This window comes from Leptonychotes weddellii, chromosome 7, assembly GCF_054177405.1.
Source record: "Leptonychotes weddellii isolate Sample4059 chromosome 7, ASM5417740v2, whole genome shotgun sequence".
In the NCBI taxonomy this organism is placed as follows: domain Eukaryota; kingdom Metazoa; phylum Chordata; class Mammalia; order Carnivora; family Phocidae; genus Leptonychotes; species Leptonychotes weddellii.
In genome coordinates, this window is record NC_138375.1 from 92,140,173 (window position 1) to 92,160,558 (window position 20,386).

A 20,386-nucleotide genomic window follows, 5' to 3' on the forward strand; every position below is an offset into this window, starting at 1 on the left:
ACATTTGAAAAGTGGCAATGAAAAAGTCCCCTCCCCCCTCACAATTCAACATGAAGCGGATGACAAAAATTCCTATGAGAACAGTCTATCATCTCAAAAAAAAACCCAGTTACAAACCGGATAAGCAAACTACCGTAACAATATAACTTACCTACAGTGGCTCTAATCAAAGGAGAGGAGTCACCAATATTGTTTAAACATTCACTCTTAATAAAGTCTGTCACACCATTTGGGAAGTTCTGAAAATGTGCTTTCACGTTATTCTTCAAAATGAGACCACTCAATGATCTTGTGGGTTCATCTGTAATAAAACAGTATTATTGACTTTTAAAGTAGTTTTCATTTCAAAATATATAAAAGCAGTAACTTTTAAAATACTTATAGTCAAAAATTGATTGCAACATTCCAGTAATTTTGCTATAACCAGGGGAAAAAAAAGTATCATAAATGATTATCGAAAGATTAGCTCCATGATTTGTAGTTCAGAGTTTCTCAACCTTGGCATTATTGACATTTTGGGCCAGATAATTTTTTGTTGGGTGTTGTCCTGTGCATCCTATGATGTTTAACAGTATCACTGGCCATAGATGCCAGTATCACCCTTCCCAAACTGTGACAACAAAAATGCTTCCAGATAATGTCTGGATTGTTGGAGGGGTGGGAGGGGTGGGATGGGTGGGGTAAACTGCACCTGGTTGAGAACCACTGACTTAGTTTAAGAGTTAATTTAGTTTCTATATGGCCACTGTACTCAAGCTTTATTGGAACCTGATATAAACATCAAATTACAGATCCGAAAATATTAGTGACTAAAAATATCCTATTAAAAAATTAAGGGGACAAAGAATATATGGGATCACCTTCACATACAAATAACTGACGTTCATTTTTATCATCTTTTTCACTTGACTGAGCTAAAAAAAAAAAAAAGGGTAAAACAGTTTTAAAATTTCTGTAAGTTAAAAATAGAATTTACATGAAAAAGTTTAGTCCCTAGATGGGTGTTAACAAATTTTTTAAAGAAATTTAATACTAGTAGAATGGAACTGATGCTTTACCAATTGACATCACCACCAGTATTAGCAATAGTTACTATCTTCTCAATGCTTATTAGGTACTAAACACTGCTAAGTGCATTCCAAACAGTGTGCTTTTAATCCTCACAACCTCACGAGACAGGAGTTATTATCCCCACTGCACAAATGAAGAAACTGAGGGCTGTGCCAAAGTCACACAAGGCTATTAAGTGGGGAAGCCAAAATATGAACCTCAGGAGTCTGGCTCAAGCCTAGACTTTGATGCACGCTCCAGTATCACCCTCCTCACAAGAATGGAAGACATGAAGAGCTGGTGTGGTGAGCAGAATATGCTATTACAGCACTACTGTTCCACAAACGCTATTGAAAAACAGAATACTCTGAGCTTGTTCTAGGTTGCAGTATGCTCCCATAGTCTGACTGGCACGGAGATATTCTAGGGTGACACATACTGAGGGGCGAAAGGAGAGCAAAGTTTCTTTGCACGTAAACCCCATTCAGGCCATCAGAGCAATATACTCTAAAACCTTTTATGTCACCGTTTAAAAACTTCTTTCTGGATTCAACTACAACCCATTCCAATGAATAAATTAAAATGAAACAAAAACAGTTCTAAATTCTCTTGCAAGTTTAGAACTGCCATAAAATAAATGAATATCCAGATACTTAACTTCTTCAAGCAATTATCCTTTGTCTAAGTTAGCCCTTAATAATTCAGTCATATAATTTTATCTTAAATGGCATGTATTTGTTTGTAAGAAAGTCACTACCGTTTTTACAATAAATGCTATAAGATAAAGAGTCTTAGTAAGTCACAATACAAAGCAGAAATGGTTTAAAATTAAAAAGTATTTTATATAAAAATATTTACTTTAGTTAAGGTAAAACATATTCTGTCCTAAATCCAAAAAGCCACCAATCAACCATTTACTTTTTTAAAAAAAGTTAAGGCTTTTCTCTATTGGATCTCAATTTGCTGTTAGATGAGCTTATCTCTGAGATCTCTTCCAGATCTAAAATTTTACTCCGTGTAAACAAATTCACAAGAGGATGGTGAACAGATTACTAAATAAGCACTTTGTGTGTGCTCTCTCTGAAATAAATGTTAAAAAAAAAAATGTCATTTACATTCCTTCACTAATATGATGACCCCAATGCCAATTTTCTTTTACATAGAAAACTAGACGTTGTAAACTTGTGTCCCAAGTAAGACACAAGAAGAAATATTAACTGTTACACAAATGTTAAGCTCTTACTATGTCCTTTGAGAAATGGTGACTAATGAATTGGAGGTAGTTACACACAACCTCTCTTGCTGTTTGAATTCTATGTGTGCTTTTAAAAATACCTCTTATTCAAAAAAATAAAAATAAAATAAAAATACTTCTTATTCTTACATCCCCAAAAAGCTTCAAGAAAGTATAATATCCTAACAATCTTTAATATTTGGAATTTAGGATGTGCACACTGACCTGACAGAGTAGATGACTTGGTGAAAATAAAGTTTAAAATTTTCAAGTAAAACAATGAGTTTAGAAAAATTCATTTACTATATACTAAAGTTCTTTAAAAAACAACACTGATTACAAATTAGTATGTGGGAAAAATAAAATTTCTATATTAAGAAAGAAAGTATCAAGTATATTTAAGAAACTAAGAATATTAATTGCTGAATTTAAATGTATGCTGAAGGAATTTCTAGTTTCTTAAAACCTAGATTTAGAAAGTTTTAAAATTTCCACTACATCCCTCAATCACAAATTAAAATCCCTAAAATTAACTAGAATATTTGAAATTAAAAACAAATCACTGTACTGTATAAATTATCAAAATCTTAACATACAAGATTAAGGAGGGGTGCCTGGGTGGCTCACTCAGTTGAGTGGCCGACACTTGATTTCAGCTCAGGTCATGATCTCAAGGTCCTGGAATCAAGCCCTGGGTGGTCAGCTAGAAGTAGGTCTGAGGATTCTCCCTCCCCCTCTCCCGTTGCCCCTCACCCCACTCGTGCACGTGGCTCTCTCTAAAATAAACGAATAAATCTTAAAAAAAAAAAAAGATCAGTGATAAATCTTAAAAAAAAAAGATTAGTGAGATTTTACTACACCTTAAGGCCATTAACCCCCTAGAACCTTGAGGATGAACCCTTACAGATAGTTCGGTAGTCTAACACAGGCATTATATAGCTGAAAAAAGCAAGACAGGTGAATCAGTGTCAGTGTCTAAGACTTGCTTTCCAACTCCAAGTGCCCTTGTTTTTTTTTTTTTTCTTTTTAACTAATTGCTCTATGGCTTCTGAAACACTAATCACTGAACAGGGTATGATATTTTCATTTAGAGGCCAGTTACTCAATAGTATTTTAGTGCCTATTGTGTGTCTGACAATGTTTCAGGAAGGGAATCTTCAATACTCAACTCTATGAAGAACACCTTTCACTACAATGTAAGTTCCATGAGGGCAGAGATTCTTATTTTGTTTAGTTTTATTGCCCCTGTGCCTGGAAATTAAGTGGTGCTCAATAAATATTTGTGAAATGAATAAAGTCTACTGGGACTAGGGGTTACTACAAAATGCAAACCTTTGAAATGAGAGTAACTCTCATATTTTAATAGGTCTCGAAGACCTTTCCAAGTAGTTTTTACAAACCTTACTTACCTTCAGATTTTAATTTTGTAAGAACAAAAATCAGGTAGTTGTTAAAATCTGGATATTGATTGAGTTGTTCCAGTTTCTAGAACAAACAGTAGTTAAGGAAACTTCTTAATGTAATCTAAGGAAAAAATTAAGCGTTTAAAATCAAGAATCCCTTTCATGATATTTTTAATCTAGCATTTTTTTCTTAAGAAGAATAAAGTTATCTTATTAAAACCATCAACACACTATTCCAAGCACACACTAATGGTTATGTTAAATCTCTTAGGTGCTTTATGGCTGAAATATTAAACTTAATACTTTATATCAATTATATTCATTACAACATAAGCCAAGTTCCACCTTCAGAATGCTCAACACAGCAAAAAAACTTTCAAAACTTAATCAGAAGGGTATTTAGGTATAAAAATAATGACAAAAGTGAAAAGCATTCCAAAGAAATGAAAACAGGTCTTTAAAGATCATTTAGAAAAATTAACTTTATAAAAATGCCACTTATACACAAATATATGTATCAAGTCTAATATTATTACATAAGGTCAGTATGCAATTACTGAATTGCAATAGTTCTACAATTGTCCACACCTCCCCAAGATCTAACATTTCTAATGACTTAAATTTGCAGGTATTTCATTCTGTTGGCTGTCAACAGTAACATAATGTTCTATTATATCTTTCTTCACGCCCTCTTAACATCTAATATTCTTTTTAGTAACACTCCTAATTGTGTTTTATTAGACAGAAATATTCAAATGTTTTTACTGAGATCTAAAATTTTTTTAATTTTTATTTTTTAAAGATTTTATTTATTTGAGAGAGAGAGAGAATGAGAGAGAGCACATGAGAGGGGTTATGGTCAGAGGGAGAAGCAGACTCTCTGCCGAACAGGGAGCCCGATGCGGGACTCGATCCAGGGACTCCAGGATCATGACCTGAGCCGAAGGCAGTTGCTTAACCAACTGAGCCACCCAGGTGCCCTAAAATTTTTTTTTAATTAAACCCATGGTACAAGCTCTAAGTACACTGTATTAGCTATTTATTTCATACTAGAATACCCTCAATAGTTAGTGGTCAGAACGTTAAATTAACTAGCAAAAGGCATTCTCTAGAAAATTTCCCAAGTCTCCTTTCTTTGACCAAAAAAATCCAGTGGTTTCTTTCTTTAGTAAATAGCCAATATTAAGAAGCTGATGTGCTAATTTTGCATAAAAACTTCCTGGTAAGATTTACTTTCTTACAACTTGGGCCATCTACCCATATTACTAAACAGTCTTGTAAAAGGTGCTCAAGCCTATACAAAAACAACAATAAAATAAATGCTTCCTAAGGACACACAAAAGAACAAAGTCATCCATCATTAGGCACTTAAAAATATAAAGCAATGTGTATTTTTATTCGTCTACTGAAATTTAATTTGTTCCTTATGCAGAAGGCATACTATGCTCCAGGCACACAGAATAAACTGTAAAATTGATGGTCAACCCAAGCACAGTACCAGGCATATAAAAGGTATTTAATAAATACGTACCAAAACAGGAAATAATGATATATAGTGCTATAGAAGAAATTACAAGGTGGTTATGGGCTTGGCTAACTTAAGAAATAAATGTGTCATACAATTACCTGTAAGTCATTAAATATCAACTTCTAACATTCCTACAGCCATGACAACACAAACTAAGACTGGGCTACAGCAAGGCTTCAGATACAAGGTCCAACACACCCCAAAGCTACCATTCTTACCTCCGTATTAGCAGCATTATACCCTCCGGTTTTAAATTAGTATGTTAACTAAAAAGCTATGTATTTCCTCACCTAAAGTTTTAACTTACAGCAATGCAGTACTTCTTCGACTTCAAAACTTATCTACCAGAGTTTCTCACGGAATTGTATATAATTTCACCTTTACAGTGTATTATATTCAAGTAAGCCCAAACTACACTAAAGAGCTTACTTACCAAATTCTATAGTTTTGCTGTTCACTAACAATAAAAATCAAATTGTTTCTGCAAAAACAGCAGACTTTTAAGATTTTTTTTTTTTAAAGAATTCTTTAGCCTCAAAGGAACAAGCTAAATAAGCCAATGAAAAAGCTTATTTATGACTGGGTGAATCCATCTCCTTTATCGTATCCAGTAAGAGCTCTTTCATTTGTCCACCGTTCAGGGCACCACAGCACACAAGGCAGAGATTTTGCTGCTGCTTTTAACCTTTTCGGTCTCTAAAACCGTAGCAATATGACCGCTACCCCAGCAAACTCGGTAAACACGGAGTAACTGAGCAGTCAGCCTTTGAGCCAAAAGGACTATTTCACTCGGGAGCCAGGAAGCTTGCAACAGGTGTGAGCAAGAGCAGCTCCGGGGTGAGACCTGAGAGCCCCCCACTTGCAGGTCTCCAGCACTTTTACGGCAGGGGCCTCGAAGAAACCCCAGGCCCAATGCGGCGGCAGTTTAAACCCCGCGCCAGCTCCACCCCATTTCTGGCCGACGCTCGGCCGGCGAGCACCGTCTCGCAAACAGCGCCATCCACCCGGGCTCTCGCTCGGCCCGCCGCCCCCTCGGCGCGGGGCGCATTGTCTGGGGCCGGGGTCCGCGCCGCACCCGGGCCGCGCCCGCCCGCGCCGTTCTCCACCCCACCGGCAGGTCAGCAGTGGGCGGGCGGGGACGTGGCGGCCCGGCGGGAGCACATGTCGCGATCGCGGGCGGCGGCCGGGAGCCCCCGCCTCCCGCGGGCCGGAAGCCGGCGGAGGCGGCAGCACCCCGGACCGGGGTCGAGGGCCGCGTGCGCGAGGCGCCGGGCAGGAGCTGCGGCGGCGGGCGGGCCTCTCCCCGCGGGCTGGCGGAGGGCGGAGGGATCCGGGGAGCGGGAGGAGGGGGAGGGGCGGCAGGAGCCACCCGGCCGCCAGAAGCGGGCCCCGCGCAGGGCGAGCTGCGCGGGCGGCGGCAAGGCCTCGGAAAGGATACTTGTTGCACGGTTCTCTGGATGGTGGTGTCTGGGGACTGGGACTCCTTCAGCAGCTGCAGGATTTGCTGAAGCCCTTGCTCGTCAGGTTTCCACTCATACTCCATCTTGGTTTGCTGCAAATAAAGCCAGACACAGGAAGAGACGGAGCAAATGTTACTCCCCGTGCACAGGCCCGAGGGCTTCCCGCGCCGAGCAACCCCCCTTTCCCCGCCAGAACGACCCCTTTACTCCCCAGACGTCTCGGACCTGCTTGGGGTGCCCCGAAAGAAGTCTCGGACGGCGAAACCCGGGGGAACTGATCCTAGCAGCTCCGCCGCCAACGTCTGGTGCTGCTGCTGCCGCCGCGGCCGCCGAGCGCAAGGAGCCGACCAGACTGAGTCACCGCGAATTTGCAATCTGGCCCCTAGATCCGCTCACGGGAGCCCCCTGGGTCCTAGTGCCACGCAGTTTTCTCCAACCCAACCCAACTGGAGTTCTGTCCAGATTATTACTGATTTAAGGACTCATGAGAAGTCGAGTTCTTATCGAAACCCCTGCGAAACACCTGAAGAGATCTGATTTTGGGTATTAGTCATTTTAAGTTAACATAGTGAATAATGAAGAATGACTGGAATAGGGAAAAAAGCCTGATAATTCCTGACAACTCAACAATACTTAGAAAAAATTAAAAAGTTTACATTTCAATTTGATATACATAGCACTATTTGGTCTAAAATATTAAATTTGTATTGTAATCACAACCCACACCTCGATAAACAATGTTGCATTTACATATGCAGAACGTGATTGAAAAAACTGCATTCTTTTATGAACTTAAACTTCTGAACTCAAGTGAAATAAATTCCATCTGAAATAACCACTTTTCACAATTAAGGACTTTGGGGTGAAGGAAAAACAAGAAAAATAACGTAATTTTATAAGTGGATCGTGTTTAATTCCATTAAAGTGTTCTCACATACATTTTCCCGTTTCATTCTCAAGCCAACCTAGGGAGGTATTATTAGCTCCCAAGTGCCAACTATGGCTCAAAAAGATCTGAGCAAATTACCACGGTTAATTAGCAAAGACTGGGCGGAGTATAGGTTTCTTAAGCTACTAAGAGTTGCATCTGCTACAATCAGTTGAAACTATTTTATCAATGACACAGTTCCATTAAAACTAATGCTTAAACAAAAACAAAACTTAAGAATTGCAAAAACCAAACAGTATGATGAAAGAATATTTCATATGGCTTTATTACTACATGAGAGTTTGACAGATGAAATTAGTCCCTTCCTAGTAGGAGTCTCTTCCTAGTAGGAGTCCCTTCCTAGCAGGGGTTAAAATTACCTGACCTTAGGGCATGTCTCTAGTTAGCATTGTTTTTCTTTCTTTCCTTTTTTTATCTTTTAAACCTTTCCTCTCTCCTTCACCCTTATTTTCTGGTTAGTATCTTTTAATGCGGCTTTGCTCACCACCTCCTACAGACTTCTAAACTACCCAAAGTGAAAACCCAAAAACAAAAACAATAATCATCTAGACATGGTATCTGTTAGTATTGTAGTGTTTTTATTCCAGTCCTCACTCTGTGTGCTTATATGTACATTATATTTTATAATGGAATTGTCCTGTTTTTTGCCCACCTTCATATATCATTAAGTATTTACTGAAAGTATTTTTTAAAAACATGATCATATTCCCTTGTATTGCTAACATAATTTTAATACACTTTGATATATACACAACCTATACAAATCAAAGGCATACAACTAAATGGATTATTACAAACTGAAGATGCCTGTGTAACCAATGCCCATATCAAAATACAGATCATTACCAGTGCCAAGGTTTCCACTGTACCCATTTCTCAGTCATCCAAAGTAATCCCTATTATTAATTTCTATCGTTATAGATCTTCTCCTCCTTTCCTCTTCTTCTTACTTCAGAAACTTGTTAAAAATTACAAAAATTATAACAAATCAAACAACATGGTTGTACACATAAAGTTAATTCAATCCTACCTCCAAGCTTATGTTCATGACCGAATCCGTTATAAGTTTGGTATGAATCCTGCTACACCTTTCTCTTTCTCAAACATACATATAGTTCTGGTTTTGTTCTGTTTTAGGATCATACTACAAATTATTAATGCTACAACTTTTAAACACATAATATACCATCATTCCCGGCCAAAGTATAGATTTAACTCATTTTTAATAGCTGCATATGGGTCTTTAGAATGGATAGAATAATAATTAACAATAACATATAATAATAACATATAACAATAACAAAAATAACATAATTTGTTCAACCACTTCTTGACTGGCTTCCAGGATGCCTCTACTTTTTTTTCTTTTTTAACCACAATAAACAACACACAAAAAATAATCTTGTACTAATGTCTCTACACAGTAGTGGCAACCCAGTGGGATTATTAGACCAAAAGTACGTGCACTTAAAAATTTCTAACAGTTATTACATTACTTTCTAAAAACAGTTATGCAGTTCACACTCACCAACAATATGAATGTTTCCCATATCTTCACCAGCACATTCTTTTAATTTTTGTGAATCTAATGGGTGAAAACTTAATTGCTCCTGATACTGGGGTAGGGGGGGCAGGGAAAGGTTAAGAGGAGGGAACCTAAAAATCTGAACTTTAGTTATGAGTTGGAGCTGCAACCATGCACATCACACCAGTGGAGGTGACATTTGGATAGCCTACTTAACTCCTTAGCTGCCCTTTTGAATAAAGTGCAGTTGGGGCCAATAGCAGCCAGTCCAAAAGACATCTTTATCACATTCATTCCGAGGATGAGTGCCCCATAATATCATTATCATGCTTCTGTCTTTATCCCTGCACCCAAGTAGAATTCTTTTTTTCAAAGAGTTTAGTATTAAGAACATTTAATTTGATCAGCCTATGACGGTGGGATAGGTAGAATGAAGATTATAACTCAAGTTATTGGGGACAAAAGATTCTCAAAAATATTTGGAAACTGCTTGATAAGAGATCTCAGGTCATTTTGAACTTCTATACCACATTTTTCTTATTGTGGTAAAGTGTACATAAAATAAAATTTAGCATTTTAACCATTTTAAGTGTACAGTTTAATGGCATCAAGTACATTCTCATTGTTGTGCAATCACAACCCCTATATCTCCAGAACTTACATTTTCATAGCCATTAAAATTAGGAATAATCTTCTGCTAGGGTAGCCAGAGGGATCACAAATCTAGATAACATATGAAGTACTTCAAGCTAACCAAGGACACCAGAATTCTGAGGCAGAACTCATTACTTAAATAGTAAACTACATCCATAATAAATAGAATATCAAGATTGACACTGGGTGTTCTTAAAGTAATTCTTTATACTATTCTTTATTCATGTTGAAGACTAAGATCTAGATGTTTCAAAAAAGGGAAGTAGTACTTCAAATTTTTCTCTTTTAGAGTATGCAAATCATGCTGACTGGGCCATGGCATTCCATGGTGAACACCCTTCCCACCAACCAAAGACTCTTTTTTTTTTTTTTAAAGATTTTATTTATTTATTTTAGAGAGAGAATGAGAGAGAGCATGAGAGGGGAGAGGGTCAGAGGGAGAAGCAGACTCCCCACTGAGCGGGGAGCCCGATTGTGGGACTCGATCCCAGGACTCCAGGATCATGACCTGAGCTGAAGGCAGTCGCTTAACCAACTGAGCCACCCAGGTGCCCCCAAAGACTCTTCATTAGGCAAGACAGTTACTTGAACTAGCTAGATAGAAGATGACACCAGAATAGAAAGTAGTCTGCTAAGTTACTGTAAGATACCATTTGGGGCCTTCAGCAAATGAAAGACTCCCAAACTGTTAAGAACTTAGAAGTACATAAAAATTTTGAACTTGCCAGAGTTGAAAATCATGTGAGGTAAAGACACTGGTTGAAAAAAGTAAAAATAAATCTAGTTTCTTCCCTGCTGGAGGGGCTGTAAAATATAGTTTAAAAAGCAGATGGGAGGTCTGGACTCAACCAACCTAAGTTTAAATCCTAGTTTTTCCACTTAGTAGCTGTGAAAACCTGGGCAAGTTAATTAATCTCACTGAACTTCAGTTTCTCAACTATAAAATGAGACTATATCAACTCTATAGTAGGATTATACGTACCTGCCTGGCATATGGTATGATCTGAAATATAGTTGTTTTTTTTTTTTAAAAGACTTTATTTGAGAGAGAGAGAGAAAGAGAAAGAGACAGAATGTTCAGGGGGAAGAGCAGAGGGAGAAGGAGAAGCGGGCTTCCCGCTCATCAGGGAGCCCAAAATCATGACCTGAGCCAAAGGCAGATTGCTTAACTGACTGAGCCACCCAGGTGCCCCTGAAATATAGTAGTTTTACTTGTCACATCATTGGTTTTCTACTGCCTGCAAGATAAAAATCTAACTTCTTTTTCATGGAAGAGGCCATTCATGATCTGGTTCATCACCTCTAGGAACAGCTTTCTCTCTGATGACTTAACCTCAAACTTTATGCTCCACCAATACCACCTGAGCCTCTTATACCTCTGAGCGTCTGAATAGGATGCCCTGACTGGAATGTTCTCTTTACATTTGACAATTTGGTAAACTCCTTTGCACTCTTCAGAGCTATGCTCATCTATCCAATTTCTAAATATTTATTGAGAGTCTTCCTTGGCACTACGATTGATACTGGATACTATTTTTCTTCCATGATATTATTCCAGGACTTCCCCATAAGACTTACATGTTTTTTTCATTACAGATCTAAAGTTTATAGCTATTGCCATTTAGGAAACTATCATATTATATTATAATTATTTCCAGTTCTGTCTTAGCAATAGATCATGTATTCCTTGAGAAGAGGGACAGCATCTTTTTGTCCTCTTTGCCTAGCAGAGTCTGATTCAATAAATATTTGTTGAATAAATACTATTGCTGTTGCAATTAATTCAACTGAATATTAAGCTGAGCAACTACCATGTGCTCAATGAGCAACAAAGATTCAAAGGTAAGTAAAATATTGTTCTTGCCCTCATTAAGCTCTGATTTAATGAGAGAGACAGATGTGGGGCCTATAAATGAAGAATATGAATAAGGTGCAACAGGGACAGAGAGGAACACAAATATATTCTGCCAGGAAAGAGAAACACGCTTTACCCCCCCACCTTTGGTTCAGAGCTTTTTTTTCCTTCTAATTTCAATTACATTCAAAAAAATATTTACTGAGTCAGATGTTTCCACCTCTATGGTGAATTACAAGAATGTGATAACTGTTGCTATCATTGACATAATTTCCCAAAATGGTGAACAACTCCAAAGAACACAAGGCATACTCTTCCTTCAGTAGTACAGTAGTTTTATTCCTGGAAAACTCAACATTTAATAAAAATCCTGCAAAAAATTCCATGTGTGTATGTAAAATCATGTTATTAGGCTTTAGGCTGACATTTTTTCACCTATGTGACCATCTAAGTGGGAGAGTCAAAAGTCATTCAGGGCTTAAGATAATTCTTAATGGTAAACATCTAGAATCCCTCAGCCCCACTGACTAAATACCAATAGCACTTCACCAATTCTAGGACCCCCACCCTCACCCCAGACAGCAGCACTATTGTAGGAGAACGACTATGGTAGAACAAGTACAAGGGCTGGGGGGACATTAAGCTTACCCCTTTAGGAGGTCAGGAAAGAGCCTCCCTAAAGAAGTGACTTTTTACTTGAGAATCGAACAGGAATTACCAAAGAATGAAAAATGAGAGGAAGGCAAGGGCTAGGAGGCCCTCACAGCCATGTTAAGAGTTGGAATGCATCCTAAGACTAATAGAAAGCTTGTGAGAGGGGTTATAAACTAATAGAAGACATGATCAAATACAAATATAGAAAACAATTACTCTTCCTAGGAAGTAGAAATGAGAAAGGAGAGGTTAACTTTCTGCTGTTCAGTATTACGTTAACTTTCACAATAAGCAGAATATTTTCCTAACAAAAAATCATTCCTATATAAAACCCATCAGACTGCAATGTGGGAAATCAGTGGAGGGGCAGGGGCCACGGAAGACCTAACTGTCCAATCTGAATTTAAAATGGAGTTCCGGGAGCCTGAGTGGCTCAGTGGGTTAAGAAGCTGACTCTTGATTTAGGGTCATGATCTCAGGGTCATGAGATCGAGCCCCACGTTGGGCTCTGCACTAAGTGTGGAGCCTGCTTAAGATTCTCTCTCTCCCTCTGCCTTTTCCATTCCCCACTCGAGCTATCTCGCTCTCTACAGATAGATAGATAGATAAAATGGAGTTCCAATCTCAGAGTTGTGAGTTTGTGCCCCACGTTGGGTGCAGAGATTACTTAAGTAAATAAAAGAAAATAAGAGTTCCAGTTTGTTAGGGGAAAGGCTGTCATCCTTCACAGAGAGCCAAAATACTACCACAAAATCTGGTATTTACATGTTAAAGGGATAAACACATCTATTATTTTGTCAGTAGTATCAATAGCTTAAAATAATACCAATAGCTTAAAAAACATACCAATAGCTAATGTTTTTGAGAACCAGGCAGGGTCCTAAACACTTACATATGCTAATTTAGTCCTCAGAACTCTATGATGTATTAAAATTACCTATATTTTACAGATAAGTAAATTGAGGCACCAAGAAGTTAAATTACTTGCCCAAGGTTACTTACATAATAAACGAAGCCCTGATTCAAACCCAACTAATCCGGAGTCCCGTCTCTAAGCCTCTGATATACTGCCTTTCTAACAGAAACATCAATTTCTGTAAACTGGGAAACTAACCGTAAATAAAACCATTTGTATTCTAAAGGAATAACATATATTTGATACCTTTGTCAGAGGTAAAAGAGAAAAGTAAAAATCGTATTTCACTATTGTAAAATAAATAAATAAAAATAAATAAAGCAGTATGTATATTGGGAACATATAATATAAATGAGATATTTTGATAGTGCTGAGTTCACGAGTTCAAGATATTCTAAATCTAATCTTCACAACAACCCTTTGTTGTAACTAGGTGGTAAGTATTATCTTCATTTGACAAACAGATAAAACAAAATACAACTTAAGTCATTTGCTGAATGTGAATCAGATTTGTAGACTTCCAAAGTCAATGTCTCTTATACTGGCTTTTTACAAAAAGATGCTACGATGAACAAGGAAGAAAAAAAAATTAGGGATATCCAAAGGGCTAAGAAGAGACTCCTATTTTTTTTTAAAGATACTTAATAAAACTTTTATGAGAAATCAAATCAAAGTTCAGGTATGAAAGAAAAAAGGCAAAGTCTAAAGGTAGCAGATTATTAATAACTTAAAAAATGAGGTATTTTAATGTCAAAGAATCAAAATGTCAACAGGCTTGTTAAATTATAGCTATCAGTGAAACTACAAAGTCCTTTAAGAAATTCTACAAAGTAATCAGAGATCAAGGCTCAAGAACGAAAAGCAGAAAAAGCAAAACCCAACTGTGCAGCCCAAGCTATTCGAAAGGCGCTCAGATTAAAGGGAAGGGACCACAGCATATGGCTCCTCCAATGTTACAAGACGTGAGGCACATAATAGGTTTTAAATCATCCTGATTGATTGAATGACCTAGTTCACCACTTGGAAGAATTATGCTAAGAGGTTAAAATTATAATCCTCAGGCATTACAATTTATTGTCATCTAAAAGCAAAAAAGATTAACAACAAAAAAGAAAAGGAAAAACAGGTACTAAGGGAAATTTAAATAAATATATTCTTAAGAGCGCCCTTTCAGGAAGACCTTTAAAGATGACTAGACATGTGACTCAAATACAAACATTAAAAAATTAAAAAAAGGAGTCTAGTATCAGAATGAACAGGTGATAAGAAGGAAAACCCGATTTCAAAACCCAATCCAATCTACAACCAGGTACTTCCCATATACTTCAACTCATTTAATATTCACAACAGCAGTATGAGGTAGATATTAACTCCATTTTATATTAACTGAGGTTGAGGGAGGTTAAGTACTTGCCTGGCCAGTGTGTGGCAGATTGGGCATTCAAAACCAAATCTGTGTGATTTCAAAGTCTCAACTGTGCCTAGTAATAACAGCAACTCTGTTATCATTTACGGAGCACTTTTATGTGCCAGTTATTATACTAAGCCACATGTATAGACTCATTGAATTCCATGAGTAGGGACTATTATCATTTCCATTTTACAGAAAAGGAACAGGCTTAAGTCAAGTTAAGTATATCCAAGGTCACAGAGGTCGTAATGAACAAAGGCAGGTCCTAAGCCCAGATGTACCTGACTCCAGAGCCTGTCCACTGAACCATGCTGTTGTATTATTCTCATTCTGCCACTTTCATGAACATGTAACTAACCATTAACAGAACTCTTGGGTAGACTTCTTGAGTAGACTTCTCTTTTCCATGCATAACCAAAAATTCAATAGCTCTATTGATTAGTGTCTACCTTCTTCAGTTCAGGTGTGGTAACTGCACCTTGCTTTTCAGAGTTTAAACTCCTCTTTCCAGAGTTTAAACTTTTCTTTTTCTTAAAGTTTATTAAGTTGTCTCTATACCCAATATGGGGCTTGAACTCATAATTGTGAGATCGGGTTACACACACTTCGAAATGAGCCAGTCAGGCGCTCCAGAGAGTTTAAACTATTCATTTTTATTTTTTAAATTTATGGACTAGTTTATTATAAAGGCACTATATCAGAATATCTTTAATACATACCTACTATCTTTACTTCACAGCCCAAGCACAAAAATTCACATTGGTTTAAAATCACATGTTAGCGAAATGTGTTCATTACACACAGAGGTTTTCTTAAATTTTATGTCTATATAGATCAGGAAACTATGGTTCTCCATACAGTCATCTCTATACATCAATCTGAGTTAACTATCTGGTTGAAAATAGTTGGCAATTAATTGGAGTAGTAAGATAATGCAAAATATGCCTGTGGGGGGTTGTTTATTAATATTGACCTTAAAGAACTATAGTTAATTTGCATATTTTGGTCGGATGTCTTTGTGAAGCTTTTTAAATCTTCTTTCAAAATGGTAAATTATTTATTTTTATTATTAGTTTCAGAGATGGAGGTCAGTGATTCATCAGTCTTATATAATACCTGGTATTCATTACATCACATGCCCTCCTTAATGTCCATCACCCAGTTACCGCATCCCCTCATCCCCCTTCCCTCCAGCAACCTTCAGTTTGTTTCCTATGATTAAGAGTCTCTTATGATTTGTCTCCCTCCCTGATTTCGTCGTTTTATTTTTTCCTTTCTTCCCCTATGATCCTGTTTTGTTTCTTAAATTCCACATATGAATGAGTTCATATAATTGTCTTTCTCTGATGAACTTATTTTGCTTAGTATAATACCCTCTAGTTCCGTCCATATTGTTGCAAGTGGCAAGATTTCTTTTTTTGATGGCTGAGTAGTATTCCATTGTGTGTGTGTGTGTGTGTGTATACATATATCTCATATCTTTTTTATCCATTCATCTGTTGATGGACATCTGGGCTCCTTCTGTAGTTTGGCTACTGTGAACATTGCTGCTATAAACATTGGGGTGTAGGCACCCCTTCAGATCACTACATTTGTATCTTTGGGGTAAATACCCAGTAGTCCAATTGCAGGGTCGTAGGGTAGCTCTATTTTCAACCTTTTGAGGAACCTCCATATGGTTTTCCAGAGTGGCTGTACCAGCTTGCATTCCTACCAACAGTGTAAGAGGGTTCTCCTTTCTCTGCACCCTCGCCAACATCTGTTCTTTCCTAACTTGTTAATTTTAGTCATTCTGACTGGTGTGAGGTGGTATCTCATTGCAGTTTTGATTTTATTTCCCTGATGCCGAGTGATGTTGAGCATTTTTTCATGTGTTGGTTGGCCATTTGTAGGTCTTCTTTGGAAAAATGTCTGTTCATGTCTTCTGCCCATTTCTTGATTGGATTAGTTGTTATTTGGGTGTTGAGTTTGATAAGTTCTTTATAGATTTTGGATACTAGCCCTTTATCTGATAATACATTTCCAACTATCTTCTCCCCTTCTTTCATTTGTCTTTTGGTTTTGTTGACTGTTTCCTTTGCTGTGAGAAAGCTTTTTATCTTGATAAAGTCCCAATAGTTCATTTTTGCCTTTGTTTCCCTTGTCTTTGGAGACGTGTCTAGCAAGAAGTTGCTGCGGCCGAGGTCGAAGAGGTTGCTGCCTGTGTTCTCCTCTAGGATATTAATGGATTCCTGTCTCACATTTTGGTCTTTCATCCATTTTGAGTCTATTTTTGTGTGTGGTATAAGGAAATGGACCAGTTTCATTCTTCTGCATGTGGCTGTCCAATTTTCCCAACACCATTTGTTGAAGAGACCATCTTTTTTCCATTGGACATTCTTTCCTGCTTTGTTGAAGATTAGCTGATCATAGAGTTGAGGGTCCATTTCTGGGCTCTCTATTCTGTTCCATTGATCTTTGTGTCTGTTTTAGTGCCAGTACCATACTGTCTTGATGATGACAGCTTTGTAATAGAGCTTGAAGTCTGGAATTGTGATGCCACCAGCTTTGCTTTGCTTTTTCAACATTCCTTTGGCTATTCGGGTTTTTTTCTGGTTCCATACAAATTTTAGGATTTTTTGTTCCAGCTCTGTGAAAAAAGTTGATGGTATTTTGATAGGGATTGCATTAAATGTGTAGATTGCTCTAGGTAGCATAAACATTTTAACAACATTTGTTCTTCCAATCCATGAGCATGGAACGTTTTTCCATTTCTTTGTGTCTTCCTCACTTTCTTTCATGAGTATTCTATAGTTTTCGAGTACAGATTCTTTGCCTCTTTGGTTAGGTTTATTCCTAGGTATCTTATGGTTTTTGGTGCATTTGTAAATGGTATTGACTCCTTAATTTCTCTTTCTTCTGTCTCATTGTGAGTGGATAGAAATGCAATTGATTTCTGCACATTGATTTTATATTCCTGCCACTTTGCTGAATTCCTGTATGAGTTCTAGCAGTTTTGGGGTGGAGTTTTTTGGGTTTTCCACATAGAGTATCATGTCATCTGCAAAGAGTGAGAGTTTGACTTCTTTGCCAATTCAGATGCCTTTTATTTTTGTTGTCTAATTGCTGAGGCTGGGCCTTCTAATACTATGTTGAATAGCAGTGGTGATAGTGGACATTCCTGCTGTGTTCCTGACCTTAGGGGAAAAGCTCTGTTTTTTCCCGTTGAGAATGATATTCGCTGTGGGTTTTTCATAGATGGCTTTTATGATATTGAAGTATGTACCCTCTATCCCTACACTATGAAGAGTTTTAATCAAGAAAGGATGCTGTACTTTGTCAAATGCTTTTTCTGCATCTATCGAGAGGATCAAATGGTTCTTGTCCTTTCTTTTATTAATGTATTGTATCACATTAATTGATTTGTGGATGTTGAACCACCCTTGCAGCCCAGGAATAAATCTCACTTGGCTGTGGTGAATAATGCACTGTTGGATCCTATCGGCTAGTATTTTGGTGAGAATTTCTGCATCCATGTTCATCATGGGTATTGGTCCGTAATTCTCCTTTTGGTTGGGGTCTTTGTCTGGTTTTGGGATCAAGGTAATGCTGGCTTCATAGAAAGAGTCTGGACGTTTTCCTTCCATTTCTATTCTTTTTCCATTTCTATTTTTTGAAACAGCTTCAGAAGAATAGGTATTAATTCTTCTCTAAATGTTTGGTAGAATTCCCCCTGGGAAGCCCCAGGCTCTTGTTAGTTGGGAGATTTTTGATTACTGCTTCAATTTCCTTGCTGGTTATGGGTCTGTTCAGGTTTTCAATCTCTTCCTGGTTCAGTTTTGGTAGTTCATACATCTCTAGCAATGCATCCATTTCTGCCAGATTGTCTAATTTGCTGGCATATAGTTGCTCATAATATGTTCTTACAATTGTTTGTATTTCTTTGGTGTTGGTTGTGATCTCTCCTCTTTCATTCATGATTTTATTTATTTGGGTCATTTCTCTTTTCTTTTGATAAGTCTGGCTAGGGGTTTATCAATCTTATTAATTCTTTCAAAAGAACCAGCTCCTAGTTTCGTTGATCTGTTCTGTTCTTTGGGTTTCTATTTCATTGATTTCTGCTCTAAACTTTATTATTTCTCTTCTCCTGCTGAGTTTAGGCTTTCTTTGCTGTTCTTTCTCCAGCTCCTTTAGGTGTAAGGTTAGGTTGTGTATTTGAGACCTTTCTCATTTCTTGAGAAAGGCTTGTATTGCTATATATTTCCCTCTTAGGACCACCTTTGCTGCACCCTAAAGATTTTGAACAGTTGTGTTTTCATTCTCATTTGTTTCCATGAATTTTTTAAAATTCTTCTTTAATTTCCTGGTTAACCCATTCATTCTTTAGTAGGATGCTCTTTAGCCTCCATGTATCTGAGTTCTTTCCTAATTTCCTCTTCTGTATGAGTTCCAGTTTCAAAGCATTGTAGTCCAAAAATATGCAGGGAATGATCCTAATCTTTTGGTACTGGTTGAGACCTGATTTGTGACCCAGTATGTGATCTATTCTAGAGAATGTTCCATGTGCACTTGAGAAGAATGTCTATTCTGTTGCTTTAGGATGGAATGTTCTGAATATATCTGTGAAGTCCATCTGGTCCAATGTGTCATTCAAAACCCTTATTTCCTTGTTGATATTCTGCCTAGATGATCTGTCCATTGCCGTGAGGGGGGGTGTTAAAGTCCCCCACTATTACTGTATTATTATCATTGTGTTTCTTTAATTTTGTTATTAATTGGCTTATATAATTGGCTGTTCCCATGTTAGAGGCATAAATATTTACAACTGTTAGATCTTCTTGTTGGATAGACCCTTTAAGTAGGATATAGTGTCCTTCCTCATCTCTTATTACAGTCTTTGGTTTAAAATCTAATTTGTCTGATATAAGGATTGCCAACCCAGCTTTCTTTTGGTGTCCATTAGCATGGTAAATGGTTTTCCACCCCCTCACTTTCAATCTGGAGGTGTCTCTGGGTCTAAAATGAGTCTCTTGCAGACAGTATATGGATGGGTCTTGCTTTTTTAAAATCCAATCTGGGGGCGCCTGGGTGGCTCAGTTGGTTAAGCGACTGCCTTCGGCTCAGGTCATGATCCTGGAGTCCCGGGATCGAGTCCCGCATCGGGCTCCCTGCTCGGCAGGGAGTCTGCTTCTCCCTCTGACCCTCCCCACTCTCATGGGCTCTTTCTCATTCTCTCTCTCTCAAATAAATAAATAAAATCTTAAAAAAAAAAATCCAATCTGATACCCCATGTCTTCTGATTGGGGCATTTAGCCCATTTACATTCAGAGTAACTACTGAAAGACATGAATTTAGTGCCATTGTATTACCTGTAAAGTCACTGTTTCTGTATATTGTCTCTGTTCCTTTCTGGTCTATGTTATTTTTGGGCTCTCTCTTCACTTAAAGGATCCCTTTTAATATTTCTTGCAGGGCTGGTTTAGTGATCCCAAATTCTTTCAGTTTCTGTTTGTCCTGGAAGCTTTTTATCTCTCCTTCTATTCTGAAGGAAAGCCTAGCTTAAACTTTTCTTTTTTTTTTTTTTTAAAGATTTTTTATTTTATTTATTTGACAGAGAGAGACACAGCGAGAGAGGGAACACAAGCAGGGGGAGTGGGAGAGGGAGAAGCAGGCTCCCCGCAGAGCAGGGAGCCCGATGCGGGACTCGATCCCAGGACCCCGGGATCATGACCTGAGCCGAAGGCAGTCGCTTAACCAACTGAGCCACC

At 37.8% G+C, this 20,386-nt stretch overlaps 1 protein-coding gene across 1 annotated transcript in view; it reads right to left on the reverse strand.

Moving 5' to 3' along the window:
- LOC145722685 (transportin-1-like) overlaps nt 1-20,386 on the reverse strand; it is a 48,406-nt gene that overhangs the window by 8,057 nt on the left and 19,963 nt on the right. The window contains exons 2-4 of the mRNA XM_081826762.1: nt 6,654-6,767; nt 3,694-3,769; nt 152-301 (exon numbers count right to left, since the gene is read on the reverse strand). Of these exons, the coding sequence (XP_081682888.1) occupies nt 152-301; nt 3,694-3,769; nt 6,654-6,767 (340 nt within the window). The remainder of the gene's footprint in view (nt 1-151; nt 302-3,693; nt 3,770-6,653; nt 6,768-20,386) is intronic.